The sequence below is a fragment of the Berghia stephanieae genome, chromosome 5 (genome assembly GCF_034508935.2).
Source record: "Berghia stephanieae isolate SIO BIC M18660-M18661 chromosome 5, UCSD_Bste_1.3, whole genome shotgun sequence".
NCBI classification, from domain to species: Eukaryota; Metazoa; Mollusca; class Gastropoda; order Nudibranchia; family Aeolidiidae; genus Berghia; species Berghia stephanieae.
In genome coordinates, this window is record NC_088364.1 from 61711357 (window position 1) to 61731687 (window position 20331).

A 20331-nucleotide genomic window follows, 5' to 3' on the forward strand; every position below is an offset into this window, starting at 1 on the left:
GAAACATGAAAAATCAAAATAAGTCCATAATTTTCTTTCAAAATATCTTGACACGTACGTCTTCTTACGTCAAATGTTACAGATACGATCTCTTGTCACAGCCTCAACTAAATGCAATGTTTGTACTCGATGGTTTCTTTATTTCTCCATGAAGTTTAAAATCTGAAAATAAGTTGTGCATGAAACAGTGGCAGACTAGGCAGATAGAAAATAGAAGAACAAATCTGCCTGTCTAGCTAAACTGACTGTTAAGATACAGACCTGCCTATCATCACGAAAAATTCGTAGAAATACGAATTTTTGACTCCAGCTACAGAGCTTCACGTGTCTCTGTGACTCAATAAATAATTTTGGAAAGGAAAGTCTAGATTCTTAGAACCTATATTCAGGACTTTGGAGCATTTTTTGGATCTTTTTTTCCCTTGGAAATTACGAATTTTGGAAATTTCAAGTAAGATATTTTCGAACGTTTTTTTCTTTTCTTGCATTTTTCTATCTCCTTTTTCTGGCACTGTTTCATTCACGCCTTTACATATCTTATTTTACACCAGTGTCCACATTGGAGTCTAAAGAAACTTGGCTGATTTGATTGAGGAATTGGACAAAAATTGGTTGAAAAAATGCTGGGAATTGGTGGAGGTGACGGGATATGACTCGTCCATGATCAAATTTGGAGACACTTGGTGTTGTAACTGTTGCTGCTGGTGGGGTTGTTGTTGTTGTTGATGATGATGATGATGTTTCTGGCGAAAAAGGTTATCGGTAATAGGAGGCGTGGAAGAACTAGAAGGATGGCGGGAGTTTGGGGTTTGCGGGAAGATATTGGCGGCCATATTGTTTATTCTGTCGTGTTGTTGTTGTTGTTGGAGGGGTGAGGTGGGTGGGGAGGAGCATGTGGAGTGGGGTGACATGGAGCTTGACGTGTTGGAACCCGGGAAAGACGCGGGACCGTCGAAAAAGTTGTTGCAGGATCCGTTGAACGTTTGGAGGATGTCGAAAGCTGGGTCGTTCTGACGGGACTTGATGTTTTGGTTGTTGATGAAACATGAAAAAGACGGAGATGGTGATGATGATGAAGATGGAGGTCTTTGGTGTTGTTGTTGTTGGAGCTGGGGTAGAGCTGAGTTCTGGGCTTGTGTTGTAGGATTGATTGTTTGAGGGGACTGGATGCTGTTGGAGCAGTTGTTTGGGGTGTCCATGTTGTTCATGGCTGGCGTGTAGATGTTACTAATGTCTTGGAAAAGAAAATTGTCTTCGAGGTTAGAGTTATTGTGTCCAACACCGTTTTCAAATCCAACAGAGTTACCGAACATGAATCTCTGTTGTTGTAGTTGTTGATGTTGTTGCTGGAAAGATGGTTGTTGTTGTTGTTGTTGATGATGATGGTTTCGGTTTTGGTGGTGCTGGAGGGATAACTGGTTCAATTGGCTGAAGCAGGAATTCTCTCGCTGGTGTTGACTTCCCTTGGCAAGGGAGGTAAGTAGCATTGAAGAGGAAGACGAAAGGTTTTGGGAAGTTTGGTTGAGTCCTTGGGCAAGACATTCGATGCTATCTTCGGAGTTAGCGTTGGAGTATTGATAATTGAACATGAAGGCGTAGTCTTCTGGGTTGGGCAGCTCTCCGCTGCAGGGGAATCCGGTTCGATCCTTGGTCTGGTCGATGAGCTTGAGGCTGGAGGCCAGAGCGTTGATGTAGTTACAGGCATAGCGTAACGTCTCTATTTTGGTCATCTTTGCTTCTGAGGAGTTGGGCAGAGTCGTTCTAAGGACTTCTAGAGCTTCGTTGAGCCCGTGCATTCTGTTTCGCTCTCTGTCGTTTGCCCTCTGGCGACGTGTTGTCTTCAGCTTTTGGATCAACTGTGAATAAAGGATGGAAAATATTTTTAAAATTATGTTTGAAAAATGTGGCCTGGAGCCTCTCAGAACGATATGGGGAGCTGTGACTTTCAAAACCTGCCACTTTGCTTTTTTTATCTTTCAGAGAAAACTGCAATTTTTACGTCATTTATTTATTGTGTGTGTGTGTGTGTGTGTGTGTGTGTTAGTGTGTGTGTGTGCATGTGCAAGAGAGAGAGATAGAGAAAGAAAGAGAGGGAGAGAGAGAGAGAGAGGGAGAGATAGATAGATAGATAGATAGAGAGAGAGAGAGAGAGAGAGAGAGAGAGGAAGAGATGTAGAGAGAAAGAGAGATGCGGAGAGGGAGATGGGTGGGAATTAATACGACTTTACCAATACATATTGCGCAGTTTGTATTATCCCCCCCCTCTCTCTCTCTCTCTCTCTCTCTCTCTCTCTTTCTTTCTTTCTCTGTTCTCTCTCTTCCTCCCTCCTACTATCAGTGCGTGACAGGACAATGTGTAGTATCCGTGTTTTAGTTAACATGACCGTCGACCAGTAGTAAATAATTAACAGGCGATTGGCTGGCACTTGTGTGATTTACCAGCGCCCCGCCCATCTTCCAATTACACACATTTACACACACAACATACACACACACACACACACACACACACACACACACACAATCATCTCCATACAATCACAGAGAGAGAGAGAGAGAGAGGGGGGGGGGGGGGAGAGACAAAGAGATAGAGGGAGGGAAAGAGAGAGACCTTCACACACACACACACACACACACACACACACATACACACAAACACACATGCACGCACACATACACACAATCACACACACACATAAACACACGGAGAGACACAAACCATACAAGACACATTGATCACGTGCGTTGTAACCCTCTCCCAGTGCCCATCCATAATGCATCAGACATTCGCGAAGTTTCCGCCGTGAGTAAACTACAACAGCTACGATAAACCAAGGGTAATTCCCCTGAGGCAAGAAATACATCAGTTGTCTCCCTTGTCCCATGGCACGAGAGGCTTGACCAAGAATTTATTGCGCAGTCAATGAACTTCTTCTGTTCCCGTTCTGGCATAGGAGGTGAATAAATATTATACTATTCTTTCACCTCTTTGTATTTATTAAACGAGTTATTTTTATCGTGCCCAATAACACTACGAGCTTCCGAGTATGAGTTATTGCACGATAAAAATATAATAGTTATTTATTTATTTATTTATTTATTTATTTATTTATGTATTTATTTTTTAACTTATGTATTTATTTATTTATTTATTTATCTATTTATCTACTTCTTTATTTATTTACTTATTTATGTATTTATTTATTTATTCATATATTTATTTATATCTATATTTTCAGTTGGAAGAAAACTGAATTTGCACATTATAATTATATATAACACAATTTATACATCACCCCGTCCTTCACAATGCTTCAATTATCCACGTAACATGAAGAGAGATGCTTTTTTTTGGCAATATTACAATTTTTCCGACACAGAGTAAGTAGGGTGAGGGAATGATGTGAGTATAGAGGCTCACGGACTCAACTATGCGCCGAGCGAAGCTTGAACTCAGGAACTTCCGACCCGAAAGAAATAAGTGTCATACCACAACAAGACCACATAGCCTCACAGGGCGGGATCCCGAAAATTCATTTGGCAGAGCACTCGCTTCACAAGCAAAGGGACCGAGATCGATCCCGGGTGCAGTCGAGATTTTTTTCTGACCACCCCCCCCCCCCCTCCTCCTCCTTCCCTCCCCCTGACCACCCAGAAGTGATTGGGTAGCTGGGTCTGTTGGATCTGTCGGAAGTACTTTGCGATAGACTAGCGTCCTATCCAAAGGGTAGCAAGCAAATTGCTATTGTCCGTTTCACGCCAAAGAAACCGGGATAAACTCCGGCTCCTTGTGCCTGTTGGCTCTGAAGGGACTACTACACTACATAGTAGCTGCACAAATAAGCGTATATGAATATCAACTCACCTCGGGACTTTTTACTTTAGCTCTTGTCTTCCTGATTCGTTTTTTCTTCTGCGGCGCTCCATCACCGCTGCCATTCTTCTCTTGTTGCTGATGGTGTTGTTGTTGCTGTGAAGTGGTGTTGGTGGTGCTGACGGCGGCAGACACAATGTCCAAGCCACTGTTATAGTCATCTGTTCCCATGTCGGAGTCGGAGTATCTGCTCTGGTTGTCGAATACGTCAAAAGACGGACTGCCAGCCATGGGGATCGTTAGCAACATCACAGTATGTAACAAAAACAGCTCACTTAGAACTCACAATGTGTCTTTCCCAAGGAAAAAAATAATATGTAGCTTACACTTTCGTAGTAGTTTGAAATTGTCACCATCGACAATTTATTTTTGGCGAAATACTGAAAATTATGTCCAATGAAAAATAAAAACTTCGAAAATTTTCAATACTTAAAAACAGTCACAAGTGGAAAAATGTTTATAAATCCGGAAAAGTTAATAAATTACAATTGTTTATAAAAATCTCATGAATAAATTTTACAATCGTTGTTAGAAATAATAACAAAAATATCCACAAGAAATTTAGATACTCTTAGATGTATGTATAAACAACATGGAAAACTTCAACAAAACAGTTCTTGAGTTCTGTGTGTTATCTGAGTTGGTTTTCCTGTCTTGTTCTGCGAGCGACTGTCGAAACGAGCGAAAGTGTGTGGCTGAAGATAGCAATAGCAATGGAACGAAGTGAATCCAACGCGATGTTGATGATGATGATAATGATAATGATGATGGTGGTGGTGATGGCGATGGCGGTGGTGATCTTTGCCGTGTGGCGGGTGGCCTGCCTGGTTTTATAAGGCGGCTCGTGTCGCACGTCGTGTTGTGTCGTGTCGTGTCGCGCGAGCGTCTGTGATTGGTTGTCGTCGTCTGCTGTGTCGTCTGCCCCCCCTGTTGTCGCATCTCATCATTGTCGAAGACAAAGTGGGCGGGGTTTATTCTGTGCGTGTGTGTGTGTGTCGATGCTGCTGATGGTGGGCGGGGTTTTGGTGAACAGCAATAACGGAAGTCGTGCTGTTTTTGTTTTTCTTTTTTTTTTCTCAGTTTTTTTTCCCTCTGGCCTATTTCTGTGGTTAAATTTTATTTCTTTATTTTTTTATTTATTTACTTTTTTTTTTTTTTGGGGGGGGGGGGGGGGGGGGTTCAATTTTTTCACTCATAAAAAAAATACATATTTGGAGGCAAATGATACATCATACACAATTTAATTGAGCGCAATATCCACTGAAATTGCCCAAAGCCCTTTTCAGATGGTCCCAGACCAACAGCAACACGTAACATGTAGAACGAGACATGACGAAGCCTATTATATTAGGCGATATTACAATTTTTTCCGACAGAGAGCCTTTTCCAAGGACTCAACGATGCGCCGAGCGAGGCTCGAACCCAGGACCTTCCGATCTGAAAGCGAGTATCATACCACAAGACCACATAGCCGCACAAATGGTGTGTAATGGATTGGGCACTTTATAGCTGAAAAAGGCTCTTTACTCACATTCTCTCACCGTAGTCATGTGTAAAATGAGTACATAGCATGGCCGTTAACAGCGTTGTCTCTTTACGAAAAAATTGTAATATCGCCTAAAAGGCATCATTTTTCGTCCTACATATTACGTGTTGCTATTGGCCTAGGGACCCCTTGTAAAGCGCTTTGAGCATGTTTAGTGGATATTGCGCTGTATAAAAGCTCAATTCCAACCATGAAAATGTTGCTGTTTGAAGCTCGAAGGAAAAAATAAAGATAAGTATTGAATTGTAAGCTTCAATTTACTAGACAAAGACAAATTACTGTGGACTTACTTGTCCTCGTGCACTTATATACAGGTCTGACTTCCGGAAGCAATTATAATAATATGGGCTTGATTTAACATTGTTGTAATGGACACAAGAATGGGCCCATAACAATTTGGGCTATCAGACCTTTATCAACAAAACACGATGAATGAAATATTAAGGACGAATGAGATATATATGATGAGTGAATGGCGTAGCTAAGGTGAATAAACAAAAACAATGATGGGACAGGAAGTAAAATGTCCCTTTGTGAGGAAGTACGAATTAAAACATGACAATAACTATTGATAAAAGGTGTGCAATTCATGAAAATATCTAAAAAGTGGGATGTGTCGTGCAATCTTCTTCTTCTTCAAGTACCAAGTCTGTGCCAGACATCGGTGATCATGGTACGCCATTCATCTCTCTGATCAGATAACCTCAAAATACTAATATTACTCTTCTCTTTCTTTGTCACCCAGCTGTTCAAACTATTCAAATATGTTTTTCTTGGTCTACCTTTACTCTTTTTACCTTCTATCTTTCATATGAGAGCAAGATGTTCAATACATTAATGTCGATTTAGGTGCCCTAAAAATTGCATTTGTCTTTTTCTTATTGTATGAATTAATAACCTTTTAGTTTCATCTTGCTCTAATACTTCTTCATTAGTTTTCTTCGTGTGCCGTTTAATATGGAGTGTAAAATAGAATAAAATGTAGACTATTTTACACTCTATATTGTACATATTTGCAGGTCTCATAACCCAATTCCTTTTGGGCTCATCATTGTTGTTATGGAAATCTAAAAAAAATGGCGAAAAATATTATCCATTACAACAATGTTAAACTAGGCCCAATAAGTGTGTTCGGATGTCAGACCTGTATATATGTACACATTGGTACGACTCTTTACACATATTATTTCGTTTTAAACGCTGTCGTGAAGGAATGACCTGGCGGGCTTTAGGCAGAATTAACAGAGTTACTGAATTACAGTTGTAAGAGCATTTGAACAAAAACCGGCACTTAACAGGCGATTCGGAATGTGAACAATTAAAATTATGCCACACGTTTTCCGCTGTAGATTAGATAAAGCGTTGTGAATTACGATGGGCAAATTTAATCAATGAAAATGCGCTATATGAATGTTTATATCATTTTTATTTGAATATGTAGAAATGAATTATGATCAAATATAAACAGATAGATTATAGATAGGGACACGAATATATAAATAGATAAGTAGATAAATAAAAAAGTAAATTAATGAATATACACAATAAAATAAATATAAAGTTAGATCAATAAATAAACAAACAGACAAATAAATAAATAAACGAATAAATAAATAAATTAGATAATAAACACATAAATAACTATAAATATGAATAAATAAATGAAAAATGAATAAATAATGAATAAATAAATAAATAGATAAATAAATGAATGAACGAATGAATAAATAAATGAATAAGTAAAGGAATAAATAAAAAGATAAATAAATAAATAGATAAATAAATGAATAAATGCGGCTATGTGGTCTTGTGGTATGACACTCGCTTTCGGATCGGAAGGTCCTGGGATCGAGCCTCGCTCAGCGCATAGTTGAGTACTTGAAAAAGGCTCTTTAATCACATTTTCTCACCGTACTCAGGTGTGAAATGAGTACCTGGCTGTTAACTGCGTTGTCTTTGTCCGAAATAATTATAATATCGTCTATAGGCGTCATGACGTCTTGTCCCAAATGTTAAATGTTCCTGTTGGACAAGGACTCCTTGTAAAGCGCCTTGATCACGTTTAGTGAATATTGCTCTATATAAAAGTTCATTTAAAAAAAATAAATGAATAAATAAATAATAAAGAAATAAGAAAAGGAATAAATAAATAAATAGATAAATAAATAAATAAATAGATAAACAAACCATGCCAAATACCTTCCGTATCATTCAACGTGTAATGTAACCCCGCCTATTTCTTTCCTAAGTCCCGCCCCTTTTCACGATGACGACGCACAAAACACAAGTCGTGACGATGACAGTTTGTTTTGGTGCTCTTGTTGTTGATGCTGGTGGCGGCGAGGGAGGGAGGGGATAGAGGGACAAGACGCTCAATGGGGGGGGGGGGGGGGGGGGGGGGGGGGGGGAGGATATGGAGTCAGAGAGGTGGAAGGGGTGAGGGGCAAGGGGGAGGAGGAGGGGGTTGCGGGCGGGAGGTCCCTATCGGTCGCGTGCAGAGCGCGTGCCTTTGTTAAACAAATAAAGATTACGGAGACAAACACGGAATGCGATAAACGCGAGCCGGAAATTGACGAAGACCGAAGACCGGAATAGACCGGGGTGTTGTTGTTGTTATCACCTTGCTTACTTACCTATGACAATGCACTTACTTGTCCTCGTGCACTTATATACAGGTCTGACATCCGAAAGCAATTATAATAATATGGGCTTGATTTAACATTGTTGTAATGGACAATATTTTGCGTTGGTTTCTGTCACAAGAATGGGCCCATAACAATTTGGGCTATCAGACCTGTAAATAAGTACACTTCACATGTTTTTTGGTTTTCCTTTGATAATTAAAAAAAAAAGAAAAACATAAAAAAATAGTTAAGCTTTTATTAAGCGCAATATCCAGTAAACGTGCCCAAAGCACTTTACAAAGGGTCCCTGATCAACAGCAACACGTAACAGTAACACGTAGGACGAAATGACCCTTGCATTTTTTTTTCTGACATAACAACGCTGTTAACGGCCAGGTACTCATTTTACACCTGAGTACGGTGAGAGAATGTGAGTAAAGAGTCTTTTCCAAGCTATGGGCCGAGCGATGTTCGAACTCGGGACCTTCCGATCCGAAAGCGAGCGTCATACCACAAGACCAAATAGCCACAGAATAACAATGGTTCCCATTTTAAAACGCTTTATCTGTTATAAAAAAAAGGAAAAAAAGAAGAAATATTGCCTCCGCCATGTTATATTTGAGCATAATCTCCAAATGTGAGTTTTTGTATGAATTAATTAGGAAAAAAAAACAAATCTCCCCGGCGGGGAATCGAACCCCGGTCTCCCGCGTGACAGGCGGGGATACTTACCACTATACTACCGAGGAGCACGGAGAACCGGTACATTTTTATCTATAAGAATACAATAAATACTTTATCGATGCATTGATACAGTGGATGACGTCAATGATATTTATAGACTCGTTGATGACATTCATAACGATGGTATGCGTTTGGATAAGACTCTCACAACATTGCCATCCGGAGGAATAGCGAACAAACACACAAGACTATGTGTAACCTTGAACGTTTATAGTCTGGTTAAAAATAGAGTGAAGTTGACGTCACCAGGTCTTTGATATTGTTTTTTTTTTTTTTGCCATCCACGTTTATGATTAATTTTCACTAAACTGTATTAGCCAGACTATAAAAGTTCAAGGTTACACATAGTTAAGTGTGCTGGTCCGTTATACTTCCGGATGGCAATGTTGTGAGTTTCTAAGCCATTCGCACACCATCTATAATAATACAATACATAATTTATATAAAAATACTACGCGCTTGGCTAAGAAATAAAAAACAAAAAAAAAAAAAAAAAAAAAACCCAAAAAAAACACACAAAAAAAAAACAACAACAAAAAAAACAAACAAAAACAAAAACCAAAAAAAAAAAACAAAAATAGATAAATAAAAAAAAAGAAAGAAAGATAGAAATATTGCATTGGCCACCTTATTTGAGAGGATCATCTACAACTGCGATAAGTTATATCATGAACTAATCATCATAAAAAAAAAAAAAAAAAAAACAAATCTCCCCGGCGGGGAATCGAACCCCGGTCTCCCGCGTGACAGGCGGGGATACATACCACTATACTACCGAGGAGCACGGAGAACCGGTACATTTTTATCTATAAGAATACAAATGGCTAAGAAACTCACAACATTGCCATCCGGAAGTATAGCGGACAAACACGTAATTCTATGTCCAACCTTAAACGTTTATAATCTGGTATATAGATAAAACGAGGTTGACGTCACTCGGGTTTTTTTTTAAATTTTTTTTTTTTGTTTTTGTTTTTTTGTCATCCGCGTTTATGAGTAATTCTCACTAAACTGTATAACGTTCAAGGTTACTCATATTTGTGTGTTGGTCCGTATACCTCGGAATGCAATGTTGTGAGTATTTTAGCCAAGGGCCTCTTCTAAACTTGGCAATCAATTAGACTTAAAAAATAATTATTTTTAAAAATGAAAGTGGAAAAAAAAACAATCATATAAGAAAGAAGAAAAAATAAAATAGATAGAAATTTTGCTTTAAAATTTAAAAAATAAAAGTTTGAAAAATAATTTAAACCTAAAAAAAAAAAAATCTCCCCGGCGGGGAATCGAACCCCGGTCTCCCGCGTGACAGGCGGGGATACTTACCACTATACTACCGAGGAGTACGGAGATCGGACATTTTTACTCAATAAGTAATGCATACTTTCTCGATCATTGATAATGATGACGTCAATGTTTTATAGACTCGTTGATGCATTCATATTAGTATGCGCTTGGCTAGAATTCACAGATTGCATCGAGTATAGCGAAAAACAAGACTGTGTAACTTAAAGTATAGTCTGGTAAATAGAGTGAAGTGACTCACGGTCTTTGATATTGTTTTTTTTTTTTTGCCATCCTCGTTTTGAGTAGTTCTCACTAAATGTATTAACCAGACAATAAACGTTCAAGGTTACACATGTTAGTTTAGTGTGCTGGTCGTTATACTTCCGGATGGCAATGTTGTGATTCTAAGCCATTCGCACCTTCTATAATAATAATACTTCATTAAGATGAATACTCGGCTTGGCTATGAATAAAAAAAAAAAAAAAAAAATTCCAAAAAAAACACCGAAAAATTAAAACAACAAAAAAACAAACACAAAAACAAAAAAAACAAAATAGTTAAATAAAAAGAAGAAACATAGAATTTTGCATTGGCACCTTATTTCGAGGGTCATCGGACAACTCGAGAAGTTTATTATGAACTAATACTAAAAAAAAAAAAAAAAAATAAATTTCCCGGCGGGAATCGAACCGGTCTCGCGTGACAGGCGGATACTTACCCTATACTACGAGGAGTAACGGGAATCGGCACATTTTTTGATCAAGGAATACAATAGATGACTTCATTACGATGGTATTCGTTGATAAATATACAACATGCCATCGGGTAGCGGACGAAACGTAAATGATTTCCAATCTTAGTTTATAATTGTATATAGATAAAGCGAGGTTGAAAGTCACGCAGGTTTTTTTTTTTTTTTTTTTATTATAGCCATCCGGTATTATGAGTATCTCACTACTGTAAACGTTCAGGTTACCATATTGTGTATGTCGTTACTTCGGGAAAGCAATGTTGTGAGTATTTTAGCCAGGGCCTCTTTAAACTGCATCAATTAAATTTAAAAAAAAGAATATTTTAAATGAAAGTGAAAGTGAAAAAAAAAATATAAGAAAGAAAAAAAAAAAAAGATAAAATTTTTTTGTTAAAAATTGAAAAAATAAAAGTTTGAAAAATAATTTAAAATAAAAAAAAAAAAAAATCTCCCCGTCGGGGAATCGAACCCCGGGCTCCCGCGTGACAGGCGGGGATACTTACCACTATACTACCGAGGAGTACGAGTATTCTTAGCCTCAATAAGTATTTGACTTACCTCCGCCTTGATAACCACATAATGTGTTGATAACTGTCTGATGATGCAATTGTTTCTATGTGTGTCTCTACGGGCTCAATGGGAGCGATCTATAGATAGGTCGAAGATGACGTCACTCGGGCCTTTGTTATTGTTTTTTGCCATCCGTGTTTGTGAGTTGTTCTCACTAAACTGTTTTAACCAGACTATAAAAGTTCATGGTTACACAGTTTGTGTGTTGGTCCGTTATACTTCCGGATGGCAATGTTGTGAACTCCTTGGCCAAGCGCATTCTATCAATAGATAGTTCGAAGATGACGTCACTCAGGTGTTTGCTATTGTTTTTTTGCCATCGCGTTTAAGAGTTATGCTCACTTAAACTGTTTTAACCTGACTATAAACGTTCATGGATACACATAGTTTTGTGTGTTGGTCCGTTATACTTCCGGATGGCAATGTTATGAGCTTATTAGCCAAGCACATACTATCTATATTCATGTTTTCGTCCAACCAGGTCATCGATCACATGATTTGTTGCTGTCCAACGGTTGGATCTTTCTTGACAAGTGTAAACACGCTGCTTTGTTTACAAATGTTATAAACATACCAATGTGTCAAGCTGAATCAAATGACCAATCGTGATGTTAGCTATTTAAAAAGCTGTGAAAACTTTTCACTAAGTGGGTCACTTTGAGAACATTTTGCAATGTGACCAATGACCTCGAGCACATGGAAAGTTAATATAGATCATCCCTATAAGATCTAAAAAATTAAAAAAAATTTTAATGAAAGTGGAAAAAAAAAATAATATAAGAAATAAGACTAAAAAAAAAGATATAAATTTTTTTTTTTTAAACGTTAAAAAATGAAAGTTTAAAGTGAAAAGAAAAAGTTTGAAAAATAATTTAAAAAAAAGAAAAAAAGAAAGAAAAAAAAAAGTTCTCCCCGGCGGGAAATCGAACCCCGGTCTCCCGCGTGACAGGCGGGGATACTTACCACTATACTACCGAGGAGCATGGTGGTTCTTGGCCTCAATAAGTATTTGACTTATCTCCGCCTTGATAACCACATAATGTGTTGATAACTGTCTGTTGATGCAATTGTTTGTATGTGTGTCTCTACGGGCTCAATGGGAGCGATCTATAGATAGGTCGAAGATGACGTCACCCTTTTCAAGCGACACAAGAATTATGGCCAATATGATGGGGAGCGAGGAAGAAGAAGAAGAAGACGTTGAGAGTGTTTGTAAAGCGCTTTGAGCACGTTTAGTGGATATTACGTTATGCAAAAGCTCGTGTTTTTTTTTCAATTTGGGTTATGAGATCTACAAATAAGTTCACGTCGATTGAACTATATTATCAGTAGCTGAAACAAAACCCAAGCACAAAGAAAAAAAAAAACAAAAAACAAAAAAAAACAAAAAAACAAAACAAAACAAACAAAAACAAACAAACAAACAAAAAATGCAAAAGAAAAAAAATACAAAAAAACAAACAAAAACATTACAAAACAAACAACAACAATACAACAAACGGAAAGAAAAAGACATAATGAAAGCAAAAACAATACACTTCCCTCCCCCGTCCACCTAATAAAATGTCTTTAAAAAAATAATAACTAAGAATTAATTTAATTTTCTTTTGTTTTAAAAAAAAAAAAAAAAAAAAAAAAAAAAAAAAAAAAAAAAGAAAAAAAATAAAAAATTCTCCCCGGCGGGGAATCGAACCCCGGTCTCCCGCGTGACAGGCGGGGATACTTACCACTATACTACCGAGGAGCACGAGTGCTTAACGCCTCACAAATACCTTATTGACGAATTACTCCCTATCGGTGACCCAAAAGTCTCCAATCTATTATGTCAGGATGGTCTCGTCAGTAGTAGTTGACTTGATTGATGCTATGCGTTTAGCCAAATATCTCACAATGTCCGCCAGCCGGATAAAACGACCAAACACCAAAAACTGTATGCCGTAACCTTGAAGGTTTATTGATGCTATTCGTTTAGCCAAATAGCTCACAACGTCCGCCAGCCGGATATAACGAACCACTCACACAAAACTATAATATGTCGTGACAACATTGTTGTTATGGACAATATTTGGCGTCAGTTTTGTTGTTGTTGTTGACATTTCCATTACAACAATGAGCTCATAATGAATTGGATTATCAGACCTGAAAATTGGTTCCTCAATGACGTTAAAGTATCGTGATAAGCTGGTTCTAATCTCATTGGAAGTGTGGAATCAGACTTACGGAGGACTGGATATTATATACATTGTGTAATTAATTCATCTTCTGCTGTCAGAGTGATGCCATATTATTTTCTAGTCTAAATATAACATGCTGGTCGTCAATAAAGATCATCCATCCTCATTCTTTTACGTCCCGTAATCCTAAAAATCTGCCTTTAGATAGTATACGCTTGGCAAAGAAGCTCACAACATTGCCATATTATGTGACCCATCGTATCAAAACGGTATTATGTCGGAACGAACCAGATGCTTAAAAGCCGAATTAAATGTTAAAACTGGTCAAAAATATAAATTGTTGGCATTAGCACCCTAAAATATGGTATCCATTCTCCTCAATAAAACATACAAACTCAACACTAGTCTGATATTTCTGGCTATAAATTCAATTTTCAACATCTTTACCAACCCGACTTAATACCGTTTTGAGGCGAAGGGTCACATATTATAACGGACCAACACACAAAACTGTGTGCAACCATGAACGTTTAAAGTCAGGTCGTTAATACATTTTAGTGAGAATTTCTCATAAATGTGGATGGCAAAAAAACAAAACAACAAAAACAAACAATAACAAAGACCGAAATGACGTCAATTTCATTCAATATGTACATTCCGCTACTGAATTAACATTTATCCCACCTTATGATTCAATGTGTTATCTATAGATAGAATGCGCTTGGCCAAGGAGTTCACAACATTGCCATCCGGAAGTATAACGGACCAACACACAAACTCTGTGTAACCATGAACTTTTATAATCTGGTTAATACAGTTTTGTGAGAACAACTCACAAACGCGGATGGCAAAAACAATAACAACGGCCTGAGTGACGTCATCTTCGAACTATCTATAAACGTTCATGGGTACATGGGTTTTACGTGTTGGTCCATTATACTTCCGAATGGCAATGTTATGAGCTAGACTTAGCCAAGCGCGTACATCTATAAAGTAATAATGATGGCCTGGGGTTTGATCTAAATTCAGAAAAAAACAACAACTGTGGAGCAGGCATATAATTATATCGCATATTATAATAATACATCAAGTGCAACGTACACTTATTTTCAGTTCTGATAATCGGACACAATTATGGGCCTTACTAAACGTTGTTATAATGGAGAATATAATTCAACGTTGGTTTGAGAGTATTTCCATTACAACACACAGTCCATAATAATTTAGGTTTTCAGACAGGGGAATAAGTATAAGAATACGTCGATTGAACAGTACAGTACCGACTTTGGCGAGTGTTGTCCAAAAACAACAACCAAATACAAAAACAAAACAAGACAAAACAAACAAACAAAAAAAAAAATTTAATAGCGAGCATTTATCTAGTGCAATACCCACTAAACGTGGTCAAAGCGCTCCACAAAAATAATAATTTTAATTTTTAAAATCCAAACAAAACAACAAAAAACCATCAAACCACCAAAAAAAAAAAAAATAATAATAATAATAATAACAATCCAATGCAAAAACAACCAAACAAAAAAAAACAAACCAACAAACAAAAAATAAACCAATTTTTTTAAAAAATTAAAAAAAAAAAAAAAAAAAATTCTCCCCGGCGGGGAATCGAACCCCGGTCTCCCGCGTGACAGGCGGGGATACTTACCACTATACTACCGAGGAGTACGAGTGTTCTAAGCCTCACAAAGCATTTATTGACGACTTACTTCTGACCTTATCGGATTCCATTGTCCTGGGAATGGAGTTGATTGTAGCCATTGTGAACTTATAGATAGTATGCCCTTGGCTAAGAAGCTCACAGCATTGCCACCCGAAAGTATAACGGTCCAACACACAATACTATGTGTGACAGTGAACTTTAATAATCCGGTTAATACAGTTTAGTGAGAATTACCCATAAACGCGGATGGCAAAAAAAAAAATAAATAAATAAAATAAAAAAAAGCAAATCCTGAGTGACGTCATCTTTGTTCTATCTATAGATAGAACGAAGATGACGTCACTCAAGCCTTTGTTTTTGTATTTTGCCATCCGCGTTTGTGAGTGATTCTCACTTGAGTGTATTGACCAGACCAAGGTTACACATAGTTTTATGTGTTGGCCGGTTATACTTCCGGATGGCAATGTTGTGAGTTTCTTAGTCAAGCGCATACTATCTATAGCCTGACTCGAAAACCCGCAAAACTTATAGTTTGACGTCATTTTTTAAATTTTGCACCGTCTAGTGAGTTGTCATTAGTAGTGCTCAAGGAAACAAGGGATTCCATTGATTGAACTACTCACAATTTGTTTTCTTTTGTGGTCAAGGACTTGTCTTTTGACGTTATTTTTGGTCAGTAACAGGCTATAGATAGTTCGAAGATGACGTCACACAGGATCTTTGTTATTGTTTTTTGCCACCCGCGTTATGAGTAATGCTCACTGAACTGTATTAACCTGTCTATAAACGTTCCTGGTTACTCGCAGTTTTGTGTGTTTTCCCGTTATACTTCCGGATGGCAATGTTGTGAGCTTCTAAGCCAAGCGAATATTATCTATAAGTTTACGATGGAAAATGAATGCACTCACTTTGCAGACTGACATTGAGATGTTTTTTTTTTTTTGGTGGTCAGTAGACACAGATTCCAAAGTAATATAGATAGAACGAAGTTGACCTCACTCAGGTATTTGTTATTGTTTTTTTTTGTTTGTTTTTGTTTTTGTTTTTGTTTTTGTCGTTGTTGTTGTTTTTTGTTGTTGTTGCTTTCCACGTTTATGGGTAATTCTCACTAAACGGTATTAACCAGACTAATAGATAGTTCGAAGATGACGTCACTCTGGTCTTTGTTATTGTTTTTTTTTTTTGCCATCCGCGTTTATGAGTAATTCTCACTAAACTGTATTAACTAGACTATAAACGTTTAAGGTTACACACAGTTTTGTGTGTTGACCAGTTATACTTCCGGATGGCAATGTTATGAGTTTCTTAGCCAAGTGCATACTATCTATAAACGTTTAAGGTGACACACAGTTTTGTGTGTTGACCAGTTATACTTCCGGATGGCAATGTGAACTTCTTAGCCAAGCGTATAAGTTCTATAAACCTTTCAGGTTACTCATAGTTTTTGTGTGTTGTGGTCCGTTAGATTTTCGGATGGCAATGTTGTGGGTTTATTAACCAATCGCACAGCATCTGTCCACGTATTTGAGTTGTGTGTGTGTGTGTGTTTTTGTGTGTGTGTGTGTGTGTTTGTGAGTTGTAAGTGTCTGTGTGTGTGTGTGTGTTGTCAATGAAAAAAAAACACACAAAAAAACGAAAAACAAAAAAATAACATCAAAAAACCCGAAGAGAACAAAGAAAAAAAAAGACAAAATTAAATAAACAAGACTATCTAGACCATTAAAACATTAGATTAAACACGAATTATCTAGATTAATCAAATAAACAAACGAACAAACACACCAAACAAACAAACACACCAAACATAAAAATAGATGTTAATAAGAAGGGTTAGAAAATGGGCGACCAATTATACCGTTATCTCTCCTAGGTCAGTCACGAATTAATTTGAAACTTATCTATCTCTGGATTAAACTGACGACGTCAAAACATTTCAAACCTACAATCTGGTGCTCGTCGGGTTTCAACAGACAGACGCCGGACAGGTCCGATCATTCGATCGAATAAAAGGAACGAAATGAAAGTCACTCAGCTCTTTGTTATTGTTTTTAGCCAGTCATTTTTATGAGAAGTTTTCACTAAATTGGCTAAGAAGTTCACAACATTGCCAACTGGAAGTATAAATGGAACAACACACAAAACTATGTGTAACCATAAACGTTCATAGATAGTTCGAAGATGACGTCATTCAGGTCTTTGTTATTGTTTTTTTGCCATCCGCGTTTATGAGTAATGCTCACTGAACTGTATTAACCTGACAATAAACGTTCAAGGATACACACAGTTTTGTGTGTTGATCCGTTATACTTCCGGATGGCAATGTTATGAGCTTCTTAGCCAAGCGCATACTATCTATAGTCAGGCGAAAACAGTTTAGTGAGAATTACTCATAAACGCGGGTGGCAAAAAAGCAATAACAAAGACCCGAGTGATGTCACCTTCATTCTATCTATTAATCATATTATAGATAATATGAAGTTGACATCACTCAGGTCTTTGTTTTTGTTTTTAGCCAGCCATTTTTATGAGAAGTTCTCACTCAATTTTATAGATAGAATGCGCTTGGCCAAGGAGTTCACAACATTGCCATCCGGAAGTATAACGGACCAACACACACACTCTGTGTAATCATGAACTTTTATAGTCTGGTTAATACAGTTTAGTGAGAACAACTCACAAACGCGGATGGCAAAAACAATAACAAAGGCCTGAGTGACGTCATCTTCATACTATCTATTAACCAGACTATAAACGTTTAAGGTCACAAATAGTTTAGTGTGAAGGTCCGTTATACTTCCGGGTGGCAATGTTGTGAGCTTCTCAGCCAAGACCATAATATCTCTATAGATAGTATGCAGATGACGTCACACAGGCCTTTGTTATTGTTTTTGCCATCCACGCTTGTGAGTTGTTCTAACTAAACTGTATTAACCAGATTATAAAAGTTCATGGTTACACAGAGTTTGTGTGTTGGTCCGTTATACTTCCGGATGGCAATGTTGTGAACTCCTTGGCCAAGCGCATTCTATCTATAGATAGTATGCAGATGACGTCACTCAGGCCTTTGTTATTGTTTTTGCCATCCGCGTTTGTGAGTTGTTCTCACTAAACTGTATTAACCAGATTATAAAAGTTCATGGTTACACAGAGTTTGTGTGTTGGTCCGTTATACTTCCGGATGGCAATGTTGTGAACTCCTTGGCCAAGCGCATTCTATCTATAGTTTGATTGAGCGCATCTAGTGAGAACTAGTCACTGGACTAGATATCGAAAAACAATAACAAAGAGGAGAGCAATGTCAACTTCTTTCATTCCATTGTTTGTTAAACAACCAGCTATAGATAGTATGCGCTTGGCTAAAAAGCTCACAATATTGCCATACGGAAATATAACGGACCAACACAGTCTGGTTAATACAGTTTAGTGAGAATTACTCATAAACGCGGATGGCAAATAACAATAATAAAGATCCGAGCGACGTCAATTTCATTCTATCTATATTTGTCCGAACGGGCTTGAGGCGTGTCACAAATCTTGCTTTGTAATAGGATTCAATTGTCGTAACGTCACTTCCTTCCTACGCATAGTAACTTAGCAACACTGGCTATAAACTATCGGAACAATGGCGGACGCCCCTATGAAATATTTCTCCGGCAAGCATAAAAGCGTATCCAGAGGGGAAAAAAAACATAAATTTGATCATGTTTTGACTTTTACACATTCTGGTCACAAGACATATGAAAAGTTCTAGCCAGCTTGAAGAATAAAAAGTAATGATTTTCTTTGTTTAGAACCAAGATGGCCGCCGTTGCCGGGCTGTGTGACATCAGACTACTGAATCCAATTGGTCAAAAAATCTACTGTTTAATTGAAAAGAGAAATCAAATATTAGATGTTCGCAAGAGTGGCGTTCAAACTATTGGGCCCGGGGGGGGGGGGGGGGGAGGGGGGGCGTTTGAGTTAGAGCATAATTTACAAACTGCAAACGCATAACAATATTGTCAGGTGTCAAGAACCCAGAAGAAATGACAAATTAATTAGAGAGCAGACACGTATGTAGTAGAATCACGATCAGAAAAAAAAGTGTGTATGACACAGCAGCAGAGCTTCGATAAAGATCGTTGCTGTAATTCGTTCACCCCATTTTCAGATCGTCATTTCAACCAAGCTGGGGCTTTTGGTGGTGGTTCGAGATTCAAGATGAGGTTAGCTCTCCTATTCACCATTATTGGACTGGGTAAGTCATAATTTAATGTGACCACTGGTGGACATTGTCCATCGGCTATATTATCATTATCGTGAGGGTCTTTGTCAGAATGATCGTTTTTTAGTTTAAATATGTATTATCGTTTTCATATTGGTCTCAATATTGCAAAGGCCTGGCGCGCTTTCTTGATTCTAGCAATGATGTCTAATCAGTTCCACCTGACTGACTGATTTTGCTGCCAATATATATGTACATTCTCCGACATCTTCTATTGCTGTACCAGAGATAGTGATTTGGGATTCTTGTTTGGCAGTTGTGCGCAGTAGTTTTGACTTCTCTTCACTTTTCTTGAGACAAACTCACTGAGCTGTTTCTTCCACGGTCGTGACTTTGTTCTTCATGTCCTGTAGACAATGTGAAAGGAGGACTAGGTCATCTGCAAATTCAAGGTATTCAAGTCTTTGTGAAAATGTCCATTGAATACCGTTGTTGGCATTGCCATATGCTTTCTTTGTCCCCAGTAAACAGCCTTGCCTAATTCCTGAGGTAATATAAAAATCCTTTGAAAGTCAATCATTATGGATGACTTGGAAGGAGAACCAATAATAAAGTCGTTTGATGATGTTTACAAACCTATCTGGTACTTCGTAGTTGAAAAATGAAAAAAATGCTCCAGATGCTTTCTCTATATACGCTGTCAAACGCTTTCCCAAGGTCTATAAAGCATCCATATAGGGACGATTGCCATTCAATCGACTGCTCAACAATGCTTCTTAGCGTTGCACTTTGGTCTGTGCATGACTGTTCTTTTCTGGAGCCTGCCTACTCTTCTCGTAGTGCTTTGTCCAGTGTAACTTTCATTCTGCCAAGCATGATTC

The 20331-nt window shown here is 37.8% G+C and overlaps 2 protein-coding genes and 7 non-coding genes across 9 annotated transcripts in view; 1 reads left to right on the forward strand and 8 right to left on the reverse strand.

Moving 5' to 3' along the window:
* Positions 1-500: 500 nt before the first annotated feature.
* LOC144973365 (uncharacterized) lies at positions 501-4682 on the reverse strand. Its single transcript, XM_078915705.1, has 2 exons — positions 3866-4682; positions 501-1856 (listed from the first exon to the last, which is right to left on the reverse strand). The coding sequence occupies exons 1-2, from the start codon at positions 4121-4123 to the stop codon at positions 567-569; spliced, it is 1548 nt and encodes a 515-aa protein (XP_078771831.1). The 5' UTR covers positions 4124-4682; the 3' UTR covers positions 501-566.
* A 4039-nt stretch (positions 4683-8721) lies between these two features.
* On the reverse strand, positions 8722-8793 carry Trnad-guc (transfer RNA aspartic acid (anticodon GUC)). Its single transcript has one exon. It is a non-coding gene; the product is annotated as a tRNA-Asp (tRNA).
* A 704-nt stretch (positions 8794-9497) lies between these two features.
* Positions 9498-9569, reverse strand: Trnad-guc (transfer RNA aspartic acid (anticodon GUC)). The gene has a single exon. It is a non-coding gene; the product is annotated as a tRNA-Asp (tRNA).
* A 487-nt stretch (positions 9570-10056) lies between these two features.
* On the reverse strand, positions 10057-10128 carry Trnad-guc (transfer RNA aspartic acid (anticodon GUC)). The gene has a single exon. It is a non-coding gene; the product is annotated as a tRNA-Asp (tRNA).
* A 1144-nt stretch (positions 10129-11272) lies between these two features.
* On the reverse strand, positions 11273-11344 carry Trnad-guc (transfer RNA aspartic acid (anticodon GUC)). The gene has a single exon. It is a non-coding gene; the product is annotated as a tRNA-Asp (tRNA).
* A 958-nt stretch (positions 11345-12302) lies between these two features.
* Trnad-guc (transfer RNA aspartic acid (anticodon GUC)) lies at positions 12303-12374 on the reverse strand. The gene has a single exon. It is a non-coding gene; the product is annotated as a tRNA-Asp (tRNA).
* Positions 12375-13066: 692 nt separating this feature from the next.
* On the reverse strand, positions 13067-13138 carry Trnad-guc (transfer RNA aspartic acid (anticodon GUC)). The gene has a single exon. It is a non-coding gene; the product is annotated as a tRNA-Asp (tRNA).
* Positions 13139-15176: 2038 nt separating this feature from the next.
* Positions 15177-15248, reverse strand: Trnad-guc (transfer RNA aspartic acid (anticodon GUC)). The gene has a single exon. It is a non-coding gene; the product is annotated as a tRNA-Asp (tRNA).
* Positions 15249-19290: 4042 nt separating this feature from the next.
* LOC144973366 (galactose-specific lectin nattectin-like) overlaps positions 19291-20331 on the forward strand; it is a 3165-nt gene continuing 2124 nt past the window's right edge. The window contains exon 1 of the mRNA XM_078915706.1: positions 19291-19483. Coding sequence (XP_078771832.1) covers positions 19336-19483 — 148 coding nt within the window. The 5' untranslated portion in view covers positions 19291-19335. The remainder of the gene's footprint in view (positions 19484-20331) is intronic.